At 45.0% G+C, this 27,735-nt stretch overlaps 2 protein-coding genes across 8 annotated transcripts in view; one reads left to right on the top strand and one right to left on the bottom strand.

Moving 5' to 3' along the window:
- Positions 1 to 262: 262 nt before the first annotated feature.
- Positions 263 to 15,932, bottom strand: NUDT2 (nudix hydrolase 2). 6 transcript variants are annotated; one of them, XM_008274509.5, is made up of 4 exons: positions 15,343 to 15,481; positions 12,620 to 12,735; positions 3,735 to 3,875; positions 263 to 855 (listed from the first exon to the last, which is right to left on the bottom strand). In XM_008274509.5, the coding sequence occupies exons 3-4, from the start codon at positions 3,859 to 3,861 to the stop codon at positions 539 to 541; spliced, it is 444 nt and encodes a 147-aa protein (XP_008272731.1). In that variant the 5' UTR covers positions 3,862 to 3,875; positions 12,620 to 12,735; positions 15,343 to 15,481; the 3' UTR covers positions 263 to 538. The 6 variants fall into 6 exon arrangements, with proteins under 6 accessions (XP_008272731.1, XP_069909595.1, XP_002708070.1 ...); XM_070053494.2 differs by having other exon boundaries at positions 3,735 to 3,864; positions 15,343 to 15,454; XM_002708024.6 differs by lacking the exon at positions 12,620 to 12,735 and having other exon boundaries at positions 15,343 to 15,932.
- The window catches only part of KIF24 (kinesin family member 24), an 87,920-nt gene continuing 75,875 nt past the window's right edge, over positions 15,691 to 27,735 (top strand). The window contains exon 1 of one of the 2 annotated variants that reach the window (XM_008274282.5): positions 15,691 to 15,830. The gene's annotated coding sequence lies outside the window, so the exon portion shown is untranslated. Of the gene's footprint in view, positions 15,831 to 16,015; positions 16,154 to 27,735 lie in introns of those variants that run through there. The other variant, XM_002708025.6, reaches the window with a different exon arrangement.

Here is a 27,735-nt window from a genome sequence, read left to right as displayed (position 1 = left end):
CACATGCTTGGAAATCCTGACCATGGCTCACAAAGTCTCAGGGACACTGGTGGGGGTGAGGTGACAGGGCTCAGAGTTCCAAAGGCAGAAGTGTCATGTTGGCAGGGGCTCGGTGTCTCCCATTGTGCCTTCCTAGCCTCAGCTCCTCTGCAGTTTAGGGTACAGACACAGGATCCCTGTGGGTAAGGTCAGGGCTCTGATTCACGTTAGCTTTCTTCTTCCCACCAGTGGATGGCAACAGACCAAGACATACAACAACTGGTTAGAGGGACTGAGAAGCTGCTTGAGATTTATTGATAAGGTACAGGATACACTTACTGGGCTTGGCCTCTTAAAATGTTTACTTCTCCTTTGCCTTTCCACCCAGCTGAGGTTTTTGCTTGTTCTCGTTTAAGAGACCTCAGCAGATTTCACCGACTTATCTGCTCTTTGCTGCAATGAGCCTAATACCCGTGCAGTCTTCCTGGGACCTGAGGATGGTGCATTTCAGCAGGCCCCTGAAAGACCCTACCAAAGCCAATGACTCTGCTCTGGCCAGTCAGGCCGCTGTGGAGCAGAGAAACTGGTGTCCTTCTTGGAGTGCTGCCTTCATATCCTTGAACTGAGCCAAATGGCAGGCCTCGTCCAGCCCCAGCCAGCGGTAGGCTTGGTGCTCGTGGGAGAGGCGGATCTCCACGTTGTAGTCCTTCACTTCCGCCAGCCAGTAAATGACTGTTTTAGGCTTCTCCCTGGCCACATAATTGAGCTCCTTTCGGAACCCCTCAATGATGGTCAGCTGGCCTGCTTCTATGCCGGCTTCCTCTTGAGTCTCCCTCAGGGCCGTTTCCAAGTCATTCTCTCCCGGTTCCACGTGGCCTGGTTAGGAGAAAAGAAGGAGGAAATCTTCAGTAGTCCCCAAAGCTGGATTTGTCCTGGCCAGATGATTTAAAGACAGGCTCTTCCGTGACTTTTCTAGGTGTTTCTAGGCTACAGGAAGCCTGAAGATTGGCAATACCCTCATGTGCTTGGGAAGGGGTGCGGGGCAGGTAGTCTCTGGGGTCTGGGCAGTCCCTCCTTCCCATTCCATCTTCTCTGCAGAGAGGAAAGCAGCCCATGTGTCTGGCAAGTCAGGTTTCCAGTACTGCTCTTTGATGGTGAGAGAGACGACCCCCCTCAGACTCCTGCATTCTTATGCTTTGGAGCTGTCCTCAACCCATGTTCTCAGGGACCACTTTTCCCGTGGAGACCTTAGAGTGATTTTTCCTAGAAGGGGCAGTCCCTTCTTGGCAGGTTTGGAGCTAGCTGAAGAGGCAGTACTTTGCCTACAATCCAGTGAGGACTTAACACTGTCTACAGCTGGACCCTGCAGTCCCGGGGCCAGCGGACAGGCTCAAAACCCTGCACTGTTGCACCAGCAGCTGTTTCCAAGTAGCTATCAAGGCTTTTTCCAAATTGTTTTCATCTTTCTAACTGAGCAAGGCCAGATTTCAGTTTCATAGGGAAACTGATGGGAACTTAGACTTAGGACGAGCTGAGAGCCAGTTCTAAGAAAATTTATTGGCAAGACCCAAACCCAAGCAGACAGCTGCCAAAAAACTGTTGTAGCAGAACTTGAAGCTCTGCAGACTGGAGCAGCCCTCAGCTTTACCCCTAGACCTTTCCCACAAATTCTCAGCTTGCATAGAAGGAAGGCCTGGGGAAGGTTTGGCAGCCTCTGTCTACTCACAGATCCAACAAGTTTCTGGGGAGTCTTCTGGTTTGGGAGCTCCTGGGGAGCAGGAACTCTTAACTGCTCCCTTCTTGGTTGGGAGATGGAGCTGCACCCGAGCCCTCCTCCTTCCCAGGGGCCTGCATAGATAGCAGTGCCTGAAGCAGTTGCTGCTGCATAGAAAACAGCTTAGCACTTGAAACCCACTGTAGGCCAGCGCCACGGCTCAATAGGTTAATCCTCCACCTAGTGGCGCCGGCACACCGGGTTCTAGTCCCGGTCGGGGTGCTGGATTCTGTCCCGGTTGCCCCTCTTCCAGGCCAGCTCTCTGCTGTGGCCCAGGAAGGCAGTGGAGGATGGCCCAGGTGCTTGGGCCCTGCACCCCATGGGAGACCAGGAGAAGCACTTGACTCCTGCCTTCGGATCAGCGCGGTGCACCGGCCGCAGCGCACCAGCCGTGGCGGCCATTGGAGGGTGAACCAACAGCAAAAAGGAAGACCTTTCTCTCTGTCTCTCTCTCTCACTATCCACTCTGCCTGTGTTAAAAAAAAAAAAAAAAAAAAAGGAAACCCACTGTAGCCACTGGCTGCTGGAAAATTTTCTCTGCATAGCACCTCCTACAGCAATGTGCACAAAAATGGATAGGTAATGCGTTGGGTGAGGAAGGAGGGAAGGGTGCTGGCGGGGACAGGTAACACTGATTCCCCTGAAAAGTGTGGGAGTCTCTGAGCATACTCCTCCCAGGAGCATCTATTCTGCCCATCGGTGTCAACAGGGTAACTTCTCCCCAAACCCAAGCAGGATATGATGGGGTAGGTCCTCTGACATCTTTCAGAGAAGAATCATGCAGTGTGACATAGGTGTGAATATTCCTATTTATAGTACAAATTTGTGACACCTCTGTCTCTTTTTTCACTTTGTTCATCCCTAGTGCAATTCAAATCTGTAAAATTTATTTCCTGTTCCCATTTCTTCTTTTCCTCCAGCCACAGATCATGGTCCTCCACTCTTTGACCACTCTCCTTTAAAGGTCCTCTTCCCTTCTGTCTGGGCTGTTCCCTCCGGGTGTCAGAGCCACAGTCTGTCCCTACCCACTGGGACCATTCCAATGGCGTTAGCTAAGGATGACTCTTTTTCCCCATTTCTCCCTACACATTCTGGCTTCTCTTTCAGGACCATTAAACTGCATCTTTCTTACTCTCCGAGTTGGGATCTGGAGAGCTGGTGGATGAAAAACAGGCAGCTTGTAAACAGATCTTGGTTTGGTCTAAGTCCTCAGAACCCTAATCTTCACTCTTCTGCCCTCTGGAGACTTAGCCAACTCCACCCCGGATGCCGAGTGATGGATCCAGGGTGCAGGTGGCTGATCAAGCTGCGATCTCAAGGTCTCTAATCTTCACAGCCTCCTGGGCTGAGAAGGATCCTCCTAGCCCTCATTCCCCCACTCCTGCCAGAGCTGGCAGACGAATGCACCTACGATCAGGGAACTCACCTTCTCCATGCTCCTAAATCAAAAGACAGCTATGTTCAGAAACACTCCAGAAATCATGCTCTATGTGTATAGTTGAAAAATCAAAGAAAAAACAAGTGATGAGGACACTAAACCAGGAGTCAAAGGAAACCGAACAAATGAAGTCAGAGACAGGGCTAGAAGCAAGCTTAGAATTTTCTAGTCCAACCCCATGTTTGACAGAAGAAAACACTCACAGCCCAGCCATGACTTGACCCCAGCATCCCCAATGCCCAGCCCAGTGGCTTTTCTCCTACCCAGTCATTTACTACAGAGGCCACAGAGCTCTGGAGGACTGGTGAATGATACGCACAAAAACACCAGGTGTTGCTTCCACCCTGTGATTCGGCCACCGAATTCTATTTTGAGCTCTGCTTTGGCCTCGGAACCCTCTATGTAGAAAGGATCAAGGGCCCTATCCACCCTGCCCCTCTTTCTGCACAGTCCCTGGGAAACAAGCCTTGTGGGGGCGGGGCAGGGTGGATTTCTGAGCAACACTCGGCATTTCCCCAAGACCCAGCCCTTCTGGCCTCGCACCTTTGGGAGGAGTCCAGTGATGAATGCCATCCGATGCCTGCAGCAGGAGAAACTCAATCGCACTGTTGTCCGCCTTGGGCGCGAGGCATCTTCGGAAGATGATCAAGCCACATGCTCGCAGGGCCATGGTCTGTGCAAGGACTTAACAAAGGTGAGGTGGGACACGGGGAAGTTACACAGAACAGGAAGATCCATGCTGGGGGTGGTGCTCTGGTGCTGGAGAGAGGCACAGACTATCTACAGGGATCTCATGACCTGCAGGAAAGGGCAGCCTGCTGAGGGCCAGTGGAGGGAACCTGGCAGGACTTGGCAACTGCTCTCAGGCAGTGCGGCCTCTATTCCAACCCCACCAGGTTTGCCTGCAAAACACAGGGCTCCAGTGTATTTGTTATGAGACTGGAGGCTCCACAGCAAACCCACCGACACACGAGAGATGTGGTAATGGGTGACAGGCAGTACAAATATTATCCTCAAATCCATCATCCCACTTCCCTCAGTCTGTATCTTGAGCTCTCAGACCTGACAAGGCAGTTCCTGATGATTCACAGGGGTCACCTACAGAAGACAGCTGGGTAACCTACAAACGTTTTTGTTGTTGATTTATTTTAGTCTTTTATTTTACCCATGTTATTATACATCCACAAGGTTCAAAATCAATTTAAGAGGGTATACATAGCAGAAGGTCTCTTTGCCAGCCCATTAAAGGTAAATTAACATAGTGGTCAACAGCACGAGCCTGGGAGGCCAGTGTTGTGGCACAGCAGGTTAGGTCTCCACTTGTGACGCTGGCATCCCCTATGGGGGCACCAGTTCGAGGCCTGGCTGCTCTGCTTGCAATTCTGCTTACCACTAAGGTGCCTGGGAAAGCACCAGGTGATGGCCCAAGTGCCTGGCCACCTGCCACCCAAGTGGGATACCCAGATGGGTGGGTCTTAGTCTAGTCCAGACCTGGTTATTGCGGCCATTGGGGGAGTGAACAAGTGGATGGTTTTTCTTTGTCACTCTGCTTTTTGAAAAAAAAAAAATCTTAAAAAAAAAGCATGAATCTGGAACCAAGGTTCATACTCTATGGCTCTAACATACATCAGCTATATGACCTTCCTGTTCCTCAGTTATTCCATCTGTAAGATGGAATAATAGCTCTATCTCAAACAGGTTACTGTGAGGAGCACATAATTTAATTTTTAAGAAAGCTTTTATTTAATGAATTCAAATTTCATAAGTACAGCTTTAGGAATATAGTGGTTCTTCCTCCCATACCCACCCATAATTTAAATTTTGTGGATTTAAAACAGTGCCTGGCACATAATAGCACTCAAGAGTTTTCATTATGTGTAGACAGATGTCTGAAAGGACATACATACATCATTAATAGTGGTTTCTGGAAGCTGAGATCATAGGGAATCTTTCATTTTCTACTTCACATATTTCTGTATTCTTTTTTTTATTTTTTATTTATTTTTTCACAGGCAGAGTGGACAGCAAGAGAGAGAGACAGAGAGAAAGGTCTTCCTTTTGCCGTTGGTTCACCCCCCCAATGGCCGCCACAGCTGGCGCGCTGCGGCCAGTGCACCGCGCTGATCCAAAGGCAGGAGCCAGGTGCTTCTCCTGGTCTCCCATGGGGTGCAGGGCCCAAGCACCTGAGCCATCCTCCACTGCACTCCCTGGCCACAGCAGAGAGCTGGCCTGGAAGAAGGGCAACCGGGACAGAATCCTGCACCCGACTGGGACTAGAACCTGGTGTGCTGGTGCCGCTAGGCGGAGGATTAGCCTACTGAGCCGCGGCACCGGTTCATATTTCTCTATTCTTTAAAATTTTACCAAAAAATCTATTAATTTTGTAATCAGCAATACAATAAAGATTTTTTCTACTACAAGAAAGAAGTCAACAGCAAAAAGAAAGACAGGAGAAAAGAATATCTGCACAGAGGAAAGAACAGCCCATGGCGCGGGCGCTGTGGTGCAGCGGGTTAGGCCTGCCACCCGGAATGCCCACAACCCATATCAGAGTGCCAGTCTGGGTCACAGCTGCTCTGCTTCTGATCAAGCAGTGATGGCTCAAGTACTTCAGGCCCTGCCACCCACATGGGAGACCCAGACGGAGTTCCTGGTTTCAGCCCATTTGGGGAGTAAACCAACAGACAAAAGATCTCTTTCTCTCTGTCACTCTGCCTGTGAAATAAATAAATCTTTACAACAAATTCATCATCTGAAGGAGGACATGCAATTAAGATGACAGATCTTATGAAAGGGATAGCTAACATTTTCTGTAATAGCATAGCCGAAATGAAAGCTTAAATTATAATTTCACAGCTAGATTTACTTCGCCATGGGCACAGTAAACAGGCAAGACCGCCCTTTCAGACCAAACAAAGGGTAAGAAAGTTTTAAAGCGAGGACATAGCTTTCCTCATGGGCATTATCTACCTCAGAAAAACCACTATCAGAATATGCCTGTGACTACAGACTTCTAGTTTAGGCCACAAAGATTAGAGATGGGATTTGAGCACCCCCTTGACTTGCATCCTCTGGTCTGCTTTAACAAAAACCAGGAGGAAGAGAAAGCTAGGCATCAGAAGCAATGTAAAGATAGGTGGCAGGCCTATTAAAGGCTGCTCTGTACAGTCATCTGCCATAAAGGAGACCCAACAGGTCAGTCCACTGCGGTGGCTTTCAATGTGGTAAGATTGGGCTTCAGCAGAAGTCAGCTTATGAAGCGCCCTGGCAGCTCTGTCAGCCAAGAGTTGATCACTGGAAATGGACCTGCCCTGGAGTCAAAGGACTTCAGGTCAGAGCCACAGATCTTACTGGCTCTAAGCTGAAAAGTCCTTCACTCAGCCCAGCTTCCAAAGTGACCATCGCAGCTGAGGGGACGGCCAAGTAGGGTCAGCAACATTGGAGGCAGAACTGTAAATTTCTTGCCAGAGTTGCCACCTGCCTTTACCTGGCCAGCTCTTCTCCCAGGCCAGCTAGGTAATGGAGGTCAACAGGGTGCATTCCCAAAGAGGTTCACACCTCCCTTATGATGTACCCCACCCACCAGATTATTATCAGGCCCCCTTCTGTCAGTTTCTATTTGGCTGAGACAGCATCTTTCTTGGGTCCTCTAATAATGACTCTGTCCTTTGTTCTAGAACCTGTCTAGCCCACTTGGGTCTCATTCCTTTGTAATCATAGCCTCTACTCTAACATCATTGGCTCTACTCCCAACCTGTGTGTGTTGATGTTCCTCTCCTCCACTTAATGTTGTATGATTATTCAGAATTTCTCTACAGACAAACTCCTCTACCTGCAAAAGTTGAGTGGCCTTTCTCCCAGTCTTGGCTGGGATCAGCTTTAAGCCATATCCATCAAACTGTCCTTACAAGGGTCCAGAGACCCCCCTCATTTTCTCTCCTCTATGAAATCCTCTCTACCTGGTTAATGCCACTCTTAGGATCAGTGGTTACTATTCTCACCCTGACTTGTATACTACAGTGTCTGTGTAAGTGTTTATAGCAGGTGATAATGGAATGAACCAAGGCCTTCAGCAACCAGGTGGTCAACCAAATGCTGCTACAGGCATATATTTGGCTCCCTACCCAGGAGACAGCGGCTTGAGACATCGCCCCATGCCAGCGAAGAGTACCTCATTGTCCCCAATCACCATAAAGTAGCCAGAGAGACTTATCGCCCCCTTTTCTATCACCAAAAGGTCGGGATGGTAGCTTTGGGATCCGCAAGGAGGACAGGCCTATACTTCTGGGAATGGAGAGTCCCTACCTGTACTTCTGGGGAAGAAAAGTCTTTGTCAAGGTCCCTGCGGGTGCCTAAAGGTCAACCAATGAGGATCAGACCCGCCTCAACCTTTAACCTCCATGCCCTGTATCTATAAAAGGAGCCCTCCTAACCTCTGATGTGCGACTTCCCCGGCCCCCAGTCTGTTGGGACCGGGGAACCTTGCCCGGGAGCAGAATCCCAATAAAAGCTTGTGAATTAATTGATTCGCCTGCCTGGGAAGATTTGTTATGCGCCAGACACCTTGCAAAATGTATGGAAGATCTTTTATCTCAGTTTCTGCTATAGAAAAATTTGTGTTATTCAATTATTCAGCAAATCCTGTGCTGGGCCTTTGCCCTCATGCAGCCAGTATTCCAGTGGGAGAGGCAGACTTTCATCAAATAATTAAGCAAACTAAAAAATAACTTTTAATAAAGTATATGCTACAAAGAAAAAAAATGTGTGAACAGTAGCTTGCCCTCGTCTGAGGGAATCAAGGAAGGCTTCCTGAACAAAGGGTATCTGAGCAGAGAAGCCAAGGAAGAGTCATGGGAAGTTAGCAAAGGGAAGGAGAAACACGTGCTCCGGGTGGAGGGAAGAGGCTGGGCAGAGGTCTGCAGGTGAGAGGGAAGGTGGGATGGCAGAACGGAAAGCAAGCCCGGTGTCCCCAAAGCAGTGAAGGCCTGGGAGAGTGGCCCAGGCAGGATCATGCCCGAGCCATGACAGCAGGGCTCGCGAGGAGCTGCTGCAGGGATGTCAGCTAGAGTAGGAGTCGCTGTCCTGTGCCATCCTTCTACTGGTGCTCAATCAGGATGAGTCTGTGGCTGTCAAAGGCCCAGACTGAAACCTGGTCCAAGGAAACTGTCAGGGCTGCAGGCAGATGGTAATGTTACCTTAGGGGGATAACAGCTTCTCCCCAAAATAAAAGCAAACCCCTAACACTGAGACCTTTCCTGACTTTTCTTAGCCTGTAGCAAGAAGTTTGTAAGGATTACAAATAATCTCAAAAGGGGTTTTTGAAATGACCTGTTGAAGAGAAACTCAGCATATCCCTTTAGGAGGACATTTGGTAATAGTTATCAAGACATAAAGTACACATTCTCTTGGACTCAGCAATACCATTTCTAGCACTCCCACATAAAGAAATACATGTTTAAGATGCACACACAGGGCCGGCGCCGTGGCTCAATAGGCTAATCCTCCACCTTGCGGCGCCGGCACACCGGGTTCTAGTCCCGGTCGGGGCGCCGGATTCTGTCCCGGTTGCCCCTCTTCCAGGCCAGCTCTCTGCTATGGCCAGGGAGTGCAGTGGAGGATGGCCCAGGTGCTTGGGCCCTGCACCCCATGGGAGACCAGGAAAAGCACCTGGATCCTGGCTCCTGCCATCGGATCAGCGCGGTGCGCCGGCTGCAGCGGCGGCCATTGGAGGGTGATCCAACGGCAAAGGAAGACCTTTCTCTCTGTCTCTCTCTCTCTCACTGTCCACTCTGCCTGTCAAAAAAAAAAAAAAAAAAAAAAAAAAAAAAAAAAAAAAAGATGCACACACAGAGACGTTCACTACAACCTTGTTTGCAATATCAAGGAAAAAAATGGCAGAAACAAATATCCATCAACATGGGAACAGTTAAGGTAAAATATAGTATTATCTATATAATGGAATATTATGAAGCCCTTATCAAAATAAGGTAGAGCCAAATGTGTTGCTTCTAAGAAAAGATTTTCAGATATGCTGAGTAAAAGAAGTACAGTTCTGTATGTATAATGTGACTTGTCTGAGTTTAAAAATCCATATGTAAAGTAGTAGCAGGCTTTTATTAAACACGGTGTTCTATTTTCCTGCACTCTCTGTTTATGCACAGAACGTTCCTCATTCTGGAAAGGAAGTACCACGTCACTGAGAACTGGTGAAAAAAAGATTTCAAATTACTGTTCATGGTTCAGGCAGCAGGAGGTAGCTGGAACTCTGCCTTCCCTGTAAAGATGCTCAGAACCCACTGGGAAGTTACAGATGTAGGGTACCTTACTCTTGCCTCAGCTAGAGCACCACAGAAGAAGTGTTGAACTCCTAGATAAACTTAGGGATCCAAGACCTCCCTAGGACTGGAAGCCCCACAGTATTCCTCCACACCACTGTCACCACCAATACAGCATGAGAATGCAACGATGCCTGCACAGGGAGCCAAAAAAGACAGGCCTGGAGTGGCCACGTGGAGCCACTGGTGGGTAGACAGCAGGCCAAGATCTTCCTATGTGGCAGGGGTTGGGGGATGTACCCTAGCAAGAACGTATCTCACTGAATGCCAGTGTGTAGGCAGACATCTAAGAACCAGGTTGGCCAATGATTTATCTCATTGGGATCAGAGGAGCTAGGATCAGCAGCCGGCATTGTGGCACAATGGGTTAAGCTGCTGCCTGCAACACTAACATTCTATATAAGCATTGGTTTCAGTTTGGCTGCTCTACTTCCAATCCAGCTCCCGCTAATGCACCTGGAAAGACAGCAGAAGATAGATGGCCCAAGTGTCTGGGCCCCCACTATCCACAAGTTGGAACAGATGGAGTTCCAGGTTCCTGGCTTTGGCCTGGCTCAGCTCCAGCTGTTGCAGCCATTTGAGGAGTGAACCAGTAAATGAAATATATCTCTGTCTCTCCCTCTCATCTGTAACTCTGCCTTTCAAAAAATAAATAAATAAATCTTTAAGCAGAGTTAGGATCACATGTTCACTCCCCATGTGTGCTATGAACCCATGGAAAAGACTGTTCTTCGAGAAAGGCAGAACTCCTTTCAGTTGCTTTGCTTGAGCAACTCTAGAACCCGCCCTGCCTCCCCAACCCCACTCCATACACACAACTTCCTCCTCCTCCTCTGTGAAGCAACTCAAATGTCACCTCCTCTGTGAAGCCTTCTCGCTGCTAATCACTCCAGCATCTGACTCCTAACACAGTTAAATCGACTTCTATTACAGGTTTCAATTGGAGAAGCAGAAAAGTATGAGTGACAGAAAATTAAGGATTTATTTTAGGGATCATTCCTTGTGTGCAATTATGAAATCTGGTAGAGATCCATGCACTCCATCACCTTTGCATCTGGTTTTGGGTCTGAAGTTTCTATAGCTCGCTGAGGTCAGCAGTTGGAAAGACAACAGAAGGAGAAGTGGAGGTGAGCAAGGACAAACTAGGACCTGTGAGAACAAATCAGGACCTACGAAGACAACTGGAACTTATGAGGACAAACCCAAACCCGAACCTTCCTTTTGCTGTCTCCAAGCTCAGTGACATGGGTGACCTGCAGGAGAAGCTGCCCTCTGCCACAATGCTGAATGTACACCTGGCCCAGGACCCAGAGGAAATGAAGGAAGAGAGTCAGCAGGAGCTGGGAGAGCTGTCCTTGACGAGCAAGGCGAGCTAGCAGATCAGGGTCAAATCCATGCACTGCCGCCATGCCTGGTAGCCAGCTCTGTCCTTCATAGTGTGCGGTTGCCATGTCACTTCAGCTTTCCAAATCTTGCACAAAATTTTCCTAACCTAAACAATATAGGAAAGCAAACCTGGGGAATGCAATTGCAGCTTAGCTAAATTGACACAGTACAAAGCCACCACAAACACACATAGCTACTGCGGTAAATCTCTGTTGTACCATACCTCAGGTAGGGAAGAGCCCAACTATGAGCTCTGTTTCCTTGGGACCCAGCAAGGCAGCTCTCAACAGATGTCCGTGGACTCAACAGAACTCTCTCCTTACCTCCTGCTCAAACAAATGTTTGAGTATTTCTGGGGCCCTGGGAAATAGCCCAGTGTTTTCCTGAAAAGTGCCATTTACATAAAAGTCAATGGAGCTGTTGTTGGGGGTTTTCTGTTTTTCTGGAGACCATGAAGCTGAAACTGTCCAGGGGTTTAAAGTAGCCAGCTTTCACAGGCACGGACTCCAAGTGGATTCAAACCTCAGGGGGTTAAAGAACACAGCATCCAATATGCAAATATGCCTGCAGCCAGGATTGCAGAGGTGAGAACTCCAGGCTGACAGCAGGCAATTCACACTTCAGAAAAATGGCAGAGTGCCTGAGGTGGTTAGAAAAAAATCTGAATTAAAAAAACTCCTCAATGTCATCAGAAGGTTCCAGAAGCTAAGGGAAAGCGCTCTTGGCTTTCTCTTTATATATATAATTCCCTTACAGCCTGCGAGGTTCAGGACTGAGGTGCCAAAAAATAATTTACAGATAAATGGTTATGCTGTCATGTCCCAATGTTTTCATCAAATTAATCAGAGTGCTATTGCGTGTATAGTTCAATCTCAGAAGCTCTCACAAATATACATGTAGATAAAGAGCTCCCCAAATCCTCCCCTTGACGTGTTCCTCCTAATCTAAGATCCCTCCTGCAGAAAGAGTGCTTTATGCCACTGCATTATCAATTAAGCATGAATACTGTGCCGACTACGCCGTGCAAGCTTTCTGACAACTATCATCTCTAATACGCAAGACAACCCTCAAAAGAAACATCATTATCTCCAGTTTATAAGGAAACTGAGACATCAGAACAGTTAAAAGACTTGCCCATGGGCATAGCTGGCCTATAAATGGTAGGATTCTAATCCAAGTAAATCTAACTCCAAAGTCCATATTTTATTCCCTCTTAGACTCTGCTCACCATGAAATAACAGGGCTTAGGGCACAAACAGCCCTGTGAGGACACACAAGTGATTTATTAAATCACTTCCAGTTTAAAATTCCCAGTCTTTAATCGATATTCATATGGAGATTGAAGATGTCAAACCAGAATGCTTTCACTGCACAGGTCTTAGTTGGGAGTGGGGCGGAGCAGTAGATGAACGTCATGGTGCCCATAGAAGATGCAGGAGGGGTAAAATCTGTCTGGGCCACTCCACTGTGAGAAAAGGAAGGCCAACTCTGCCTACCTAAAAGCAACTCTACGAACTGCCCAGGTTTCCCTCATCTCCACGTCATAATTGTCTTTTCTCCATTTTACTAATTTCCTTCTTCCCTTTCCAAGTGGACAGAAATGAGGTGCCCAGCCATGAATAAAGCTCGCCCTTCTAACAACAACAACCATAAATGGGGGGAAAAGAAAAACAAAACAAACAACAAAGAAAATAAGCCCCTACCTACCATGAATAAATTGAGAAAGACAATGTTCCCTCTGCTGCACCTTTCCCTGGATAGCCGCCACTCCCTTCTTCTGGGTGAGACCAAGCTGCTAAGTCATTTTGCTCTTTGCCTTTTGGCTGAGGAAGGAAATAGGAGACTTCACCTGTAATGGCATGAATGGCTTCTAGGATGACACCAAATTCTCACCAGGTAGCTAGCATGGTGAAATTCGTTACACGGCCTGTTAGTGCCATCTGCTGTACGATTCTGGAAAGTAAACAGGAATTCCAACACTAGAGCCTTAAGGTGTCCTTTGTAAGACACGATGTTTTACAGGACTGAAAGGGGGATGTGAAGCTGAATAAAGCCCAACTTTCTAGAGGTTCACAGCCCCAAAGCTGGAGACAAAGCTGTAACTTGTGCATCATAAGGTATATATAAGATGGTAAGGCAACAAAGAAGGATCTTTAGGTCAAATGGGCATGTCATAAGAATTTTGAGGATTGCTAGGGTTTACTGGACAGAATAAGGTAGAGGCCAGGGGTACTCCAGGTAGAGGGCAGAATGGACAGAAACCCTCAAGCAAGCACATGATGAAATTCCATTAGTAAACAACTTTGTTTTCATTGCACAGACAACAAGGCCTTTTGATTGGCTTTAGGCAGCACCATAATTTGGTCACATGGACATTTTACAGGCAAGGTACAGAAAATGAATTGGGAGGAAAGACTGGAAGAAACAAACCAGTTACAAGCTTATTGCCAACACTTCAGTTGACAAATGATATGGAGTTAGATTAAGGCAGAGATGTGAGAAGTGAAAGGAGATGAATGAAGAAGGTATTTCCAAGTAAAACTGACAATATTGATGTTTCATTATCTGAAGGTCAGAGTGACAATTCACAGTCCAAAGGAAAGGGAGAGAGGTTTGGTTTAGGTGACTGAGTGGAGGAACGGGTAGAATCTAATGACTTTTGTCGGAGACAGATTGAATTTGAAGTGCCATAGGCTATTCCCAAGGTAAATGAACAGATGTGTCTAAAGTTCACTGATCATCTTATCCCATCTCTTCATTTCCCAAAGTGGACATTTTCTATAATAGGAAGCATCTGTTCCAGTGGTAGGTACCTATGCAGCCCATTTCCCTCCAATTTAGTTGAGTCTACCTGTCCAAACCTACCCTTATATTTTGTATTCCAAAATATTTTTATGCTCTTTCAGTCAAAAACAGTACAACACAACACAGAAAAGCATGGCTGACTTAGCAATGACAAAGACCTAGCTACTGAATTTAATGGTTATTTAGAGCAAGATACTTATTGAAAGTGTAAAATGAAGGTACCATCTACTTTATGTGGTTGTTGTAGAATTTAAAATAAATGATGTATATATAGGATCTGATATATCAGAGTGAGCCACTCTTACCCTTGCATTATTTAAGGTCACCAGTAAGCTTCTCTATTTTATGGGCTTGAAATTTTTCGTTTGCTTGAAAATCAGAGAGGGAAAGATAAATCTTCCATCTGCTGGTTCACTATGCAAATGCCCACACAGGCCAGGCCAAAGCTAGGGGAATTCAGTCAGGTTTCTCACATGGGTGGCAGGGGCCCATGTATTTGGGTCATCACCTGCTGCCTCCCAGGGAGCTGGAATCAGAGGGGCAGCTGGAACTCAAACTTTGGAGCTGCCACTCCAATGTGGAATGTGGGGGTCCCAAGCAGTGTTGTAACTGCTGTGCCAGAAGCCCACCCCACTTGATGTTTTAATGGCATGTGCTTAGTTTTCATAGAATGTTGAATCAAGAAATGGCTTTTCATGTTTCCTGTGAAACATGAAAATTGCCAGTGAATACATGTTCATCACATCATGTATACCCCATATATATAAGAATCAACAAGACAACTTCCTTTTAATATAGATACCAGGGGAAACATTTCTTTTGGAGACCAGATATTTTTAATTACTAGTGAGAGTTGCTTTTTTTTCCTTAACTGACGAATTTTGAGCTAAATTGAGTACTCAATTACAGGGAGTACCCTGTGAGCGGTATACAAGCTGGTGTGTCGATTTGTTTTTATTATGAGGATAACAGCTACCATTTTCTTGCAGGCATCATGCCAAAAGCTTTACCTTCATTATTAAAAGAGGAAAAAGGAAATTCAGGCTCGGAGATATGCCTAGGTAGTGACTCCAACACAGGTCCGCCGGCCTCAGCATCATTGCTCTTAACCACGACTCTGTACTAGTGTCTTACACTTGACTATTTGATTGCACTGTTTAAGTGGTTGCATTTTTGTTGTTGTTGAGGAGGTGGGGATTCTCGCCTGACCTTTTCCTCTGCTTTAACTGCCGGTTCAGTAAGTGAAATAAATAGAAAACACAAAATCTGTTTTTGGAAAGCAACGGAGGCCCAGGGAGGGGACGGTACGGCGCCTGGCCTTTGGGCCCTAAACTCGTACCTCGCTCGCCTCTGGGGCTCCTATGACCCACTCCATCACCACTTGCGGGGTGGCGTGCGAGCTTCACCAGACCACTGAATTTTCCCTTCTGGTGCAGTTAGGAAAACTGAGGTCCTGCAAGCGACTGGGGCCTGCCTACTCAAACCAAACTGCTAATGTGGAGGAGGGCGCGTCCACCTTTGACTTGGCAGCGACAGAACGCTAGACAACGGCAGACTACCAATGCACTAAGCCTCCCCATTTACACCCTGAAAATTAAACCCAGGTGGGCTCTAAGGATACTCACCTGAAGCTCAGAGGCAAGAGGCGGGCCTTGAACGGAGACGGAAAGTGCAGTGGCCAATCAGAAGAACGCTGTTGCTCCTCAGGAGACCAACAGAATTGGCAAAAGGATCCTGGACCCGCCTCAAAGATACCTTTCTCTCGCGAGAACTTCACTCAAGCATAACGATTGGCTGAAGGACGGAAATTATGAGTCACGCCCACTGTGTTTCGGGTTCCTGATTGGTGTTCACGGGGAGAAGGCGATGCACGTTAACGGGTTCCTTGGATGCTCATTGGCTGGTGGCGCGGCACGGCCGGCGCGCGAGCGCCAGCGCGGGCGTTCGAACTGGCGTTTGGCGCCGTTGCCATGGGGATGCGGCCTGGCTGCCGGCTGGGAAGCCCAGGTTGACAAGACACGAGAGTCTCCGGTCTTGGGCCCCTCGCCGGACCGCATCGTCCTTTTCAGCGGTCAGACAGGGCTGACCGAGGAGGAGTTTGGAAGTCCCTAAGGTGAGAAAGGCGGGCGGGGACCGCGGCGGGACGGGCGTGGTCGGAAGCTGTAGCGCCCGTCTCGCGGGAGAGGGTGCGCGTGACGCCCGCGGAGCACGCAGACTCGGGCGTTTGAGAGGGAACCGGGCTTTGGCCGCTGCCGGTTCCGAACCTTCACCTACCTTTCATCCTCATACTATGCTTCGGCAGTTATTTTTAATTTTGTGTTTTGTGTTCAGCCAATAGCTTTAACGCCAATTCTCATGAAGTCTTTGAGTCCCGAAGTCCTTTACTTCGGCGAACCCCATTCTCCTCCTTTCTCCCCTAATTCTGAAGTCTTTGAGGTAAGGCAAGCATCTTTCACAGTGACTTCCACGTGCTCAAATTTCAGGAAATGTTGATTTGAATTTAATTCGCAAATACGAGGAGTACATAACAAACTTAATGGAAGATGAAATTTATGAGTTTATTTTCGTGAAAATTTTTTTTTAATCTGTGGTTATTTAAAAGTATGTTTTCAGTGTATTATGAGAAAAAGAATTGTATCAAAGTAAACTCATCCTTTTAATACCAGCTCCCCGGGAACTTTCTGAAATGCCGTTGTAGGTCAAATTCTCTTTTATGCCATTTTATCTCTCATATTGAGAGATGACTTTTTTCATTTTTAGAGTAGGGTCAGGAGCACCCTAACTGCATATGCAAAAGGACCTGAAAAGTTCAGTTGGCCTTTGCACACTTTGGGAGAGGTTATGGCTTTTAAACTTGGTCTCTCAGTCCTTTTTTTAGATACCTATTAGTCTTTGCTTAAGACAAACTGTTGCTATGTACCAAGATAATTTATCTCCTTTTAGTTCCTTAGTGACCTGCAGTTATTGCCACGTTTTGCGGGTTCTTTGGGAAAAATTTAAAGCGTCTTTTCCCTTGTATTTGTATTCTTCCGTGAGGAGAGAGGTTTTATAATCTTCTCTACTTCAGTGGGTGTGAGAGCTGCTTGGGTAGCCTCCATCAGGTATCTCTGATAGAGTCGCGTTACCAACACTTGCTTCATTGTTATCTCGGGGACTGTATAGTCACAGTGTCGTTGATGTGTCTTCCTTATGTCAAAACCATGGCTCAATAGTGACTTTAATAAAAGGATTTAAAGAGTCAGATATTATAGAGCTTTTCACTTACATATCCTCGTATGAAAGTTTGAATCCCCAGTTTTTTTTGGCAGTGTTTCAGAGTTTGGCCTTGGTTCTGTCTATGTAACTCCTTCCCTGTGTTGGCTTTCAAGTTGGTTAGCCCCTTTAAACCTCACTTTTTTCCATGTGGAAAATTAAAGGGTTGAATAAGACTAGAATTCCCGTGGCTCTGCTATTAATCTGGTAAAGTAGTTGATGTCAGGTGGGCATCTCGCTGTCTAAAGAAGTATCTTTCTAGCAGCTCAAAGCAATAGCTATCATTTATTGAGTGTTAACTGTACACAAAGCATTAAATCAAGGGTTTTATATAAATACTATGTTTTTGTTATCCTGTGGCATATCAGTGTGCTGTGCAGATAGCATTTCATTAAAAACTTTTTGTGAATGAAAGTTGTTAGCTAACCATGTCCTTGGGGTTAAAATAGTATGTGATTTTCCAATTTAGGAGAAACAGCAATTTCTTTCTCTGGGCTGCTGTTTGGTGGGTTGTAAAGTGAGGGGTTAGGCTCTTCTAAGATCCCTTCCAGATCTAATGTTCTATTCCATTTTCTCCATACTGGCTCAGCAAACCTGTTCACAATTTGTGCTGAATAGATTGTCAACAGATTTTGTTAAGTGAGTAATTGAGTTCTACTTGAACTTTGAGTGTTGTATGCTTCCTGAGTTACCCTCTCTTGATGTTCATTAGCAAGAAGCTGGATCAGAAGTAGAGCATCTGGGACTCAAACTGGTATCCATAGGGGATGCTGGCGCCACAGGCAGAGGCTTAACTACTGTGCCACAGCGCCAGCCCCTCTTGGTGTTCATGTCCTGTTTGAACAAGATGACTTTTCCATAGGTATAAACTAATAATGATAGGTACTATATATTGTTGAATGCATAACAGGCACTGAATTTAGCACTTAGTATATTACTCCAATTCTTACTAAAGCAAACATTTTTCCTGAGTCATTATCATCTGTTGTCTGCTCAGTGCTTCCTGAATCTTCCTCCTTCTGTTTTTGCCCTAACCCTGCAATCCAGTCCTCTCCAAACTGGCAGAGTGACTTTGAAAGACATGTATCAGATCATAAGCTTTCCTCATTTAAAATCCTCTAAATGACTTTTTCTTTCACTTAAAAATAAATTCAGGCCGGTGCCGCGGCTCACTAGGCTAATCCTCTGCCTTGCGGTGCCGGCACACCGGGTTCTAGTCCCGGTCGGGGCACCGGATTCTGTCCCGGTTGCCCCTCTTCCAGGCCAGCTCTCTGCTGTGGCTAGGGAGTGCAGTGGAGAATGGCCTAAGTGCTTGGGCCCTGCACCCGCATGGGAAACCAGGAGAAGCACCTGGCTCCTGGCTTCGGATCAGCGCGGTACACCGGCCGCGGCGGCCATTGGAGGGTGAACCAACAGTAAAGGAAGACCTTTCTCTCTCTCTCTTTCTCACTGTCCACTCTGTCTGTCAAAATAAAAAATAAACAAATTCAAACACCTTTATGTGGCCCAAAAGACTGCATAATCTGGCTCCTACTTCTCTGTCCTATCTCATAGTACTCTCGCTGCTGTGCTCGGCAGACTGGCCTTCTGTTGATCATTGGATCATGCCATGCTCATTTCTACCTCAGGACTGATGGGCTCACTTGCAGTTCTCTGCCTCTTTTATCTCCTTCTTAACTATTTTAAGGTTTACCTCAGCGTTCCCTTCTGAATGAGGCGTTCTCTAATCATGTAATATAAAGTGGGCGGGTGCTTCACCCTGATTTATTTTTCATTACACTATCACTCTCTGAAATTAACCTGCTTATTTGATTATTAATTATCTTCTTCCACCAAAATAATACTGCTATGAGAGCAGTGACTTTATTTTGTTCACTGCTCTATCCTCAGTGCCTAGAACAGGGCCTAGCTCACAACAGGCTCCAGAAAGTATTTCTTGAATGACTGGATAAAGTATGTTGTGGAACTGTGGCCATCACTGTATCCATAGCAATTTATTTGCGTAATACAAACTCAGGGGCCCAGACACTTGGGTCATCCTCCACCACTTTCCCAGGCCGTTAGCAGGGAGCTGGATTGGAAGTGGAGCAGCTGGGACATGAACCAGTGCCCATATGGGATGCCAGCGTCCCAGGTGGCAGCTTTACCAGCTACACCACAATGCTGGCCCCTTACATTGAGATTTGATTGGTTAAATTAGTGGTATACAGTGGTGTAGCCAACATATGGATATCTGATCTCTTTCTAAAAAAAATTCATATAGGTGTTTTAAATAAATTTCATTATGCCTCAGTTTCTTCATTTGTAAAGTGATATGATTGCTATTTATCACAAAAAGTCTGCAGAAATCATTTGGTCACAGTGAATAGAATTGTTGTAATTGCTCTGCTTTCTCAGTGTCACTCCTTTTGAAATAATTCCTGGTGCCATGCTGGCAACGGTTCCCAAAGGAATCTATCCCCGATTGAACTTATATCATCTTGGTAATTTATAAAAACTGATTGTAATAGTTATTTTTCCAATTCAACATGAGATACATTCAGTTGAAAGTATTTTATGACTGTAAAATGACAGATTTGCAAATGACAACCTCCTGCAGTTGGGTTAGACAAAGATTTTAAAAATAAAGGTCTGCATTTAAACTGACATCAGTTGCCACCTGCTCTGGGAATTCTAAGTTAACCCTCTATAATTGGAGAGAGTATTACTTGCCCTGTTTTAAGATAGCTGAGTTCAACAATTGTGTTATGTTTATTTTTAGGTCACTGCTCCCATGTTTTTCCCATATTTAATAAACTCATTGTGGGGCTTTTGAAGGGAATTGCAATAAGTGCAAAGCATTAGCCACCATGAACTAACAATTTTTTTTCAGGTATAAACAGTCTTTGAAACTACTTTCTTGAAAAGTAGTTAGATATAAGTCACATGATTGGTATCCCAAAATCCACATCTTCCTTTGAGAAGTCCATTAAGTATCATATTCTAATTCCTTTGCAGCTGTTGTTTTAAGCAGTTGTCTAGTATCATTTGTCTTGTGTTGAGAGCAGTAGTCTATAGATAGAATAATCCTTAGAGTTTGAAATAACTAATTCCCTTGTTGGGGTAAAGAGTTTATTTGCCTTATAATTGTTTCTTATGATCTTAATAGGGGGTTTATGCTTTATACAAGATACAGAAACATGAGAATCGCTTGAGAATGTTGGGTTTATATTGAATCAGTTTCTGGTGATACAGTGGGCCCAGTGACTTTGTTAGTAACACCTTTTAAAAATGAACATAATTAGTGGTCATCTAGGGATAGGTGAAATAGGGGGGAATGAGGAATGGCTATTAATGGTTTACGTGGCCTAAAAGTGATTGCCTTGATTGGTTATATAACTGTGAACATACCAAAAGCTGTCAAAAGTGTATATTACAAAGGATGAATTTTGTGACATGTGAATTGTACTTTATGAGGCTGTTTTATATATTTTATTTTATTTTTAAGATTTATTTATTTGAAAGCCAGATTTACTGAGAGAGAGAGAGAGAGAGAGGGGTCTTCCATTCGCTGGTTCACTCCCCAAATGGCTGCAACGGCCGGAGCTGCACCGACCTAAAGCCAGGAGCCAGGAACCTTTTCTGGGTCTCCCACATGGGTGCAGGGGCGGAAGGACTATGGACCATCCTCCCAGGCCATAGCAGAGAGCTGGATGGGAAGTGGAACAGCTGTGACTCTAATCGGCATCCATATGGGATACAGGCACTGGCTTTACCCTCTATGCCACAGTGCCAGCCACTGTTTTATATATTTTAAAAAGTCAACATTGACACAATTAAGTAGAATTCAGAGAATTTTTTTGGCAATCATAAGATATTTTTGTCCTTGGGTTTTCATATTCTACAATAATGACACTAAAATATAATTTCACTTTTTCATTTTATGCATGAACTGATTTTAAGGATGTGCTCTAATGCCTGTTGAATCTTCTGTATATTCCCTCACTTTTAGGAACAATATATTCATTTAAAGCATATATGAATAAGTAGAGAGTGGGATGTAATAAGATGTTTGAAAAGCCCATTAAGGTTTAACTGATCAAGGCTGTGCCTAGTCACCATACAAAATGAAGGTGTTGGGCTAATCATGAGTCTCACACTCGGATGCCCACAGGCCTAACCAATTAATGGAAATGAATGAAGTTGATTGATAAAGGAATAAGGAACAGTGGACTTTGTAGAATAGAAAAATATACACTCTTTAAAGGGAATAGCCACTACTCAGTTTTGGCCTGTTCTTGACCTTTCTAATTGTAGACCCAGTGTAACTCTTTCAGTTTTCAAGGAAAGCAGGAACTGGATATTTTTAATAGCTTCTGATTTTTAATTATGTAAATACTATGCAAGCTGAACTGCAGCAGAAGGAGTGCTTTGTTGCAGAATCCAAAAACCTGGGTCTGCTAGCTGGATGCACAGCAAGCCAGTCGCTGACAGTGGGTGGAGGAAGAAGGAGGTAGGTATTTATTTGGAAAATACAAAACAGGAAATCAGGCAGCTAACGTTTTATTCTCAGGTTTGTTTCTTTTTTTAAGGTTCATTTATTTGAGAGGCAGAGTTACAGACAGAGTAGGAGAGACAGAGAGAGAGGTCTTCCATCTGTAGGTTCACTTCCCAAATGGCCACAACCATTGGAGCTGGACCATTCTAAAGCCAGGAGCTTCTTCCAGGTTTCCCACGTGGGTGCAGGGGCCCAAGCACTTGGATCATCTTCCACTGATTTCCCAGGCCATTAGCAGAGAGTTGGGTTGGAAGTGGAGCAGCCAGGATTCAAACCAGCACCTGTATGGGATGCTGTTGCTGCAGAGGCTTTACCTCCGCTGTTGGTCTTCAGTGCTTGTGGCCCTCCTTTGAATAGTCAATGATACTGTGTTTTCTCAGTATTTAGATGATAGCAAAGTGGGCTTCAGTCAGTCTAGGGGCCTGGAGCAGGTGGTAGTTTGCTCAGGGCCTGGGGTACCTGGAAAACCCCTGAAGAAAAGCCCAAACATCAAGATGTTACCTATAGAGGAGATGAATGGCCTCCTGAGTTTTTTGATCTGGGACCCTGTTTGGAGGCTCTACCTTTCCCTCAATTTAGTGAGTTAATTTTATTAAGAGGTTGATTTGCCATCATAGGGCAAAGAAATTTTAAGCTAAGGGAGGGAGACTAAGACTGGAAGCACAGGGCCTGATAGTATCTACATCAAAGGCACTACATAGAGGATAAGTTTCACCTTCATGGGCTAAATGTTATCTACTAGATCATCTGCAGATTAGAGTATCTCTATTGTCCTGGCTAGCTGTAGGATTCTTTTTATTTGTCTTACAAAAATACAGTGTGGTGCATATCAGAGATTATGGTAAAACATATGTAAGTTAAAAAGCAGGGGCCTGCGCTGTGGCGCAGCGGGTTAAAGCCGCGGCCTGCAGTGCCATCATTCCATATGGGCGCTTGTTTGAGTCCTGGCTGCTCCACTTGCAATCCAGCTCTCTGCTGTGGCCTAGGAAAGCAGTAGAGGATGGCCCAGGTCCTTGGGCCCCTGCACCCACGTAGGAGACCTGGAAGAAGCTCCTGGCTCCTGGCTTCGGATCAGCTCAGCTCTGGCCATTGCTGTCATTTGGGGAGTGAATTTATGGATGAAAGACCTCTCTCTCTCTCTTTCTCTCTACCTCTCTCTATAACTCTTTCAAATAAATCTTTAAAAAAGAAAAAAAAAGTTAAAAAGCATAAAACAAAAGATAAATACCCAAGACCTAGCAGACAATTTTCCTATGCTTTCTTCCTGATCCCCATTTCCTCTTCAGGTAACTAGTATCCTAAATTTTGTGTTAATAATACATCATTTGGATTTGTTCACTTTTGAGCTTTATAAAAAGGAACATGGGGTGGATGTTTGGTGTAGTGGTTAAAACACTGCTTGGGGGGCCAGCGATGTGGCTCACTAGGTTAATCCTCTGCCTGCAGCGCCGGCATCCCATATGGGCACTGGGTTCTAGTCCTGGTTGCTCTTCTTCCAGTCTAGCTCTCTGCTGTGGCCCGGGAGGGCAGTGGAGGATGGCCCAAGTGCTTGGGCCCCTGCACCCGCATGGGAGACCAGGAAGAAGCACCTGGCTCCTGGCTTTGGATCGGCGCAGCGCCAGCCGTGGCGGCCATTTGGGGAGTGAACCAACGGAAGGAAGACCTTTCTCTCTGTCTCTCTCACTGTCTATACCAGTCAAATAATAAAAAAAAAACAACTGCTTGGGACACCTACATTTCATGTTGGGATGATCCAGCTTCTGCTAATGTGCAGCCTGGGAAGCAGTGGATGATGGCTCAAGTACTTGGGCCCCTGCCATTCATGTGGGAAAGATTTGGACGGAGTTCCTGGCTCTTGATTTCAGCGATAGCCATTACTGACTATTGTGTGCATTTGAGGAATGAACCTGGGGGATGGAAGATCTCTCCCTGCCTCTGTCTCTCTTGTGTTAAGTAAGTGAAAATAAGTATTTAAAAAAAATTTTTTTTAAGAGTTAGAGGAAGAAAGAAGAAGGAAGGGAGAGATCTTTCATCTGCCAGCTCACCCTCCAAACGGCCGCAACAGCCAGGGCACGGCACAGTGGTCCAAGTACCTGGGTCATCCTTCAGCGCCCTCCCAGGCACACCAGCAGAGAACTGGAATGGAAGTGTAGCAACCAGGACCTGAACTAGTGGTCCATGCCACAACATCAGCACTCCCCCTCCCAAATTTTTAAAGGTTATAATTTTTTTAAGATTTATTTTTTCTTATATTTATTATATTTGATAATCTATTGAGTATAGCTGTAGTTTATTTTTTCACTATTATAACAAAATATGCATATACCCAAACTTATTTGTTCTCTAGTCAGTGGACAATCAGGTTATTTTTATTTATTTTAAGATTTATTTATTTTACTTGAAAGTCAGAGTTACACAGAAGGAGAGAAAGAGAGAGGTCTTCCATCTGCTGGTTCACTCCCCAGTTGGCTGCAATGGCCAGAGCTGCGCTGATCCAAAGCCAGGAGCCAGGAGCTTCTTCCGGGTCTCCCACGTGGGTGCAGAGGCTCAAGGACTTGGGCCATCCTCTACTGCTTTCCCAGGCCATAGCAGAGATCTGGGTTGGAAGTGGAGCAGCTGGGTCTCAAACAAGCGCCCATATGGAATGCTGGCGCTGCAGGCCAGGGTGTTAACCTGCTGTACCACAGTGCCAGCCCCAAGTTTTGAGTTCTTATGAACTGTGCTGTTAGGGACATTTTTGTATATGGCTCCTGAAGCACATGTGCAAGTTTTTCTAGTGTATGTATGAAGTAGAGTTGCTTGGTTATATGATACAAAGACTCAGCTTCCTAAAATAGTGCCAGTTTCTCAGTAGATTTAGGCTCATGATCCTTTGTTCTGGAATTTCTCCACAACTCTGTCTTCAGTTTATTGTATTCTCTTCATCTGTATCTTTTTTCCCTTGGTGGAGATAACTTGCTTCATTGCCGCTTTATTTTATTTTTTTCTGGAGAACCATGTTTCTGCCACTTAATTCAGAATCTACTTTTTTTTTTTTTTTTTTGACGGGCAGAGTTAGACAAAGAGAAAGGTCTTCCTTCCATTGGTTCACCCCCTCAAATGGCCAGTGCACTGTGCCGATCCAAAGCCAAGAGCCAGGTGTTCCCTCCTGGTCTCCCACTCGGTTACGGGGCCCAAGGACTTGGCCAATCCTGCACTGCACTCCCCGGCCACAAATTCAGAATCTTCTTTCTAACGTAATAGAATCCTGTTTAGAAGTATGTTTTACATTTCATAAATATAACTTGCTGAAATTGCCTTTTTTGTAAAGATGGGGATTGAGAGTTTTTAAAATTTTTTTTAAAAGATTTTATTCATTTATTTGACAGGTAGAGTTACAGACAGTGAGAGAGAAAGACAGAGAGAAAGGTCTTCCCTCCATTGGTCCACTCCCCAAATGGCCGCCACGGCCAGAGCTGCACCGATCCGAAGCCAGGAGCCAGGTGCTTCTCCTGGTCTCCCATGCGGGTGCAGGGCCCAAGGACTTGGGCCATCCTCTACTGCCCTCCCGGGCCACAGCAGAGCGCCGGACTGGAAGAGAAGCAACCAGGAATAGAACCGGTGCCCATATGGGATGACAGCGCCGCAGGCGGAAGATTAACCCAGTGCGCCATGGCAGTGGCCCCAAAATTTATTTATTTATTTATTTTTAATTTGGGAGAGTTAGAGAGGAGGGAAAGACAAAGATCTTTCATCCACTGGTTCACTCCCCAAAAGGCTGCAGTGGCTGGTTTCAGCCAGACCAAAACCAGGAGCTAGGAGCCTCAGTCCTCCTCCAGGTCTCCCAAGTAGTTTTAAAGGCCCAAGTACCTGGGCCATCTTCCACTGCCTTCCTAGGTGCATTGGCAGGGAGCTGAATTGAAGTGCAGCAGCCAGGACTTGAATGAGCACCCATATGGGCTGCTGCCTGCCCAGGCAGCAGCACTGAGACTCATTTTTAAGCAATTTTTATTGATTTATCTTTATGTATTTGAAAAGCAGAGAGAGAGAGAGAGAGGGAGCTTCCATCCACTGGTTCACTCCCTGAATGCTCTCAACAGCCAGAGCTGGGCCAGGCCGAAGACAGGAACTGTACCAAATTCCTACCCTTAAAAGTGCCTTTTTGAGGCCAGCATTCTGACATAGTGGGTAAAGCTGATGCCTGCAACGCTGGCATCTTATAAGGACATGAGTTCCTGTCCTGGCTACTCCACTTCCAATCCACTTCCCTGCTAATGGCTCTGGAAAAGCATTGGAAGATGGCCTAAGTGTTTGGGTCCCTGCCATGCACATGAGAGACTGGAATGAAGCTCCTGGCCTTGGCTTGACTCAGTGCTGGTTGTTGCAGCCAGGTGCGGAGTGAGCCAGTAGATGAAAGCTCTCCCTGTCTCTGTCTCTTCCTCTCTGTAACTCTGACTTTCAAAATAAATAAATCTTTTATTTTAAAGTTTTTCCATGAGGAAATATGTATTTGACATTTAATGGTTATTTAGAGAACTTTCTAAGTTATATTTGTTTCAATCTAGGATTAGTTCTTTTTAGTACTACTGACTATATGACTATATGGCTATATCCTTTTTTTTTTTTTTTTTTTTTCAAGATTTATTTACTTGAATGTTAGAGGGGCAGAGAGACAGATCTTTCATCTTCTGCTTCACTTCCCAAATGACCACAATAGCCAGGGCTGGACCAAGCTGAAGCCAGGAGCCTGGAACTACATCTGAGTCTCCCATATGGGTGGCCGGAACCCAATTATTTAGGCCATCATCCACTGCCTTCTCAGGCACATTAGCAGGGAGCTGGATCAAAAGGAGTATATCTAGGATTCCAGCCATTGCAGCCATTTGGGGAGTGAGCCAGCAGATGGACGACCTCTCCCTCTGTCTGTAACTCTGCCTTTCTAATGAATAAATAAATTTTTAAAAATGTTCATTATGCCCTTCTGTTTTATCCAACTGATGCTGTTATTCTCTGCTTGATGAGTCTACAAATGTCTTTAACATGTGTTATTGACAACTTTAACGATAGCTCAGATTTCTGTAGAAAATAACAATACATCTTCTCAGATTTTTCCCATGGTTAATTTTATTTTTGATAATTACTGAATTGAAGGGCATAGGGAAAGAGCTTTTTCCTTTTAGATCATCTAGAATTTAATGGTACAAGAATTTTTTGAGGAGTGATAGCATTTTCTAAAATTAGATTGTGGTGATTTTACAATTCTGTACTAAAACTATTGAATTGCATACTCTAAATGGGTGACTTTTATAGAATGTGAATTATATATCAATAAAGTTGCTAAAGATTAATGATATTCTACAGGGATTTATTGATTCTTCCCATCACTCATTTCCTTGTTGATAATTGAAGTATTTGGGATTTTGCATGAATTAGAGAAACCAAAAATATCTTGAATATGTTAGAACTTGGACCATTTCCTCCATTTTTTCTGAATGTCAAAGAATGACATTAGTTTTTGGGCTTTAATTCTTTGTAGTTATCAAAAACTTTTATAAGAAACATTGAATAATCTTGACATACAACATGCAATAGTGGATTCTGATTTTTGAGGTTTTGAAATTATACCCACTCCTGGATTCATGTTAGTTACTGAATTGTCTCCCTCTAAAGACAGAGACAAAACTCTTTCGGCAAAAATATCCCAGCCATCCCTCAGACTTCTGTGGGCAGTTTTTTATAGAATGATTTTTCTGAATCATTGATTCTGTGTATTTTTGTTACTTTTTTCCCCTCATAAAATAAAATTAATTATTTTGACCAATTTAAATTTTAAAAAATGTCTTCCTTTTCATTAGTGAATGTCATTTAGATCTATAAGAAACAGTATAAACATTTAAATTTGTTCCAAAGTCCTAACAAATAAAAATTGCACAAAATAGATTTTCCACTCACTGGAAAAATCTGTATATGTTATCTAAATTTAAAGTAATAACATTATGTGGTTTTATGTGAAATTCTAGAAAATACAAACCCATCTGTCGCGACAGAAAGCAGGTCAGTGACTTCTTGGGCCAGGATAGAGGAGAGGATTAACTGCCAAAAGGTGTTGGGAACTTTTTAGAATTTTAGAAGTGTCTTGATTGCATTTTATTTTTGCATTTTATTACATAGGTTTTTGTTGTTAAAAGTAATGGAACTGTACACTTAGGTATGGTTCATTGTACATAAATTATACTCAACAAAGCTGATT

This window comes from Oryctolagus cuniculus, chromosome 1 (genome assembly GCF_051225735.1).
Source record: "Oryctolagus cuniculus isolate XC-2025 breed Fujian yellow rabbit chromosome 1, ASM5122573v1, whole genome shotgun sequence".
NCBI lineage: Eukaryota > Metazoa > Chordata > Mammalia > Lagomorpha > Leporidae > Oryctolagus > Oryctolagus cuniculus.
The sequence above is the reverse complement of the archived record's forward strand: the minus strand, read 5'-3'. Positions and strand labels throughout refer to the sequence as shown.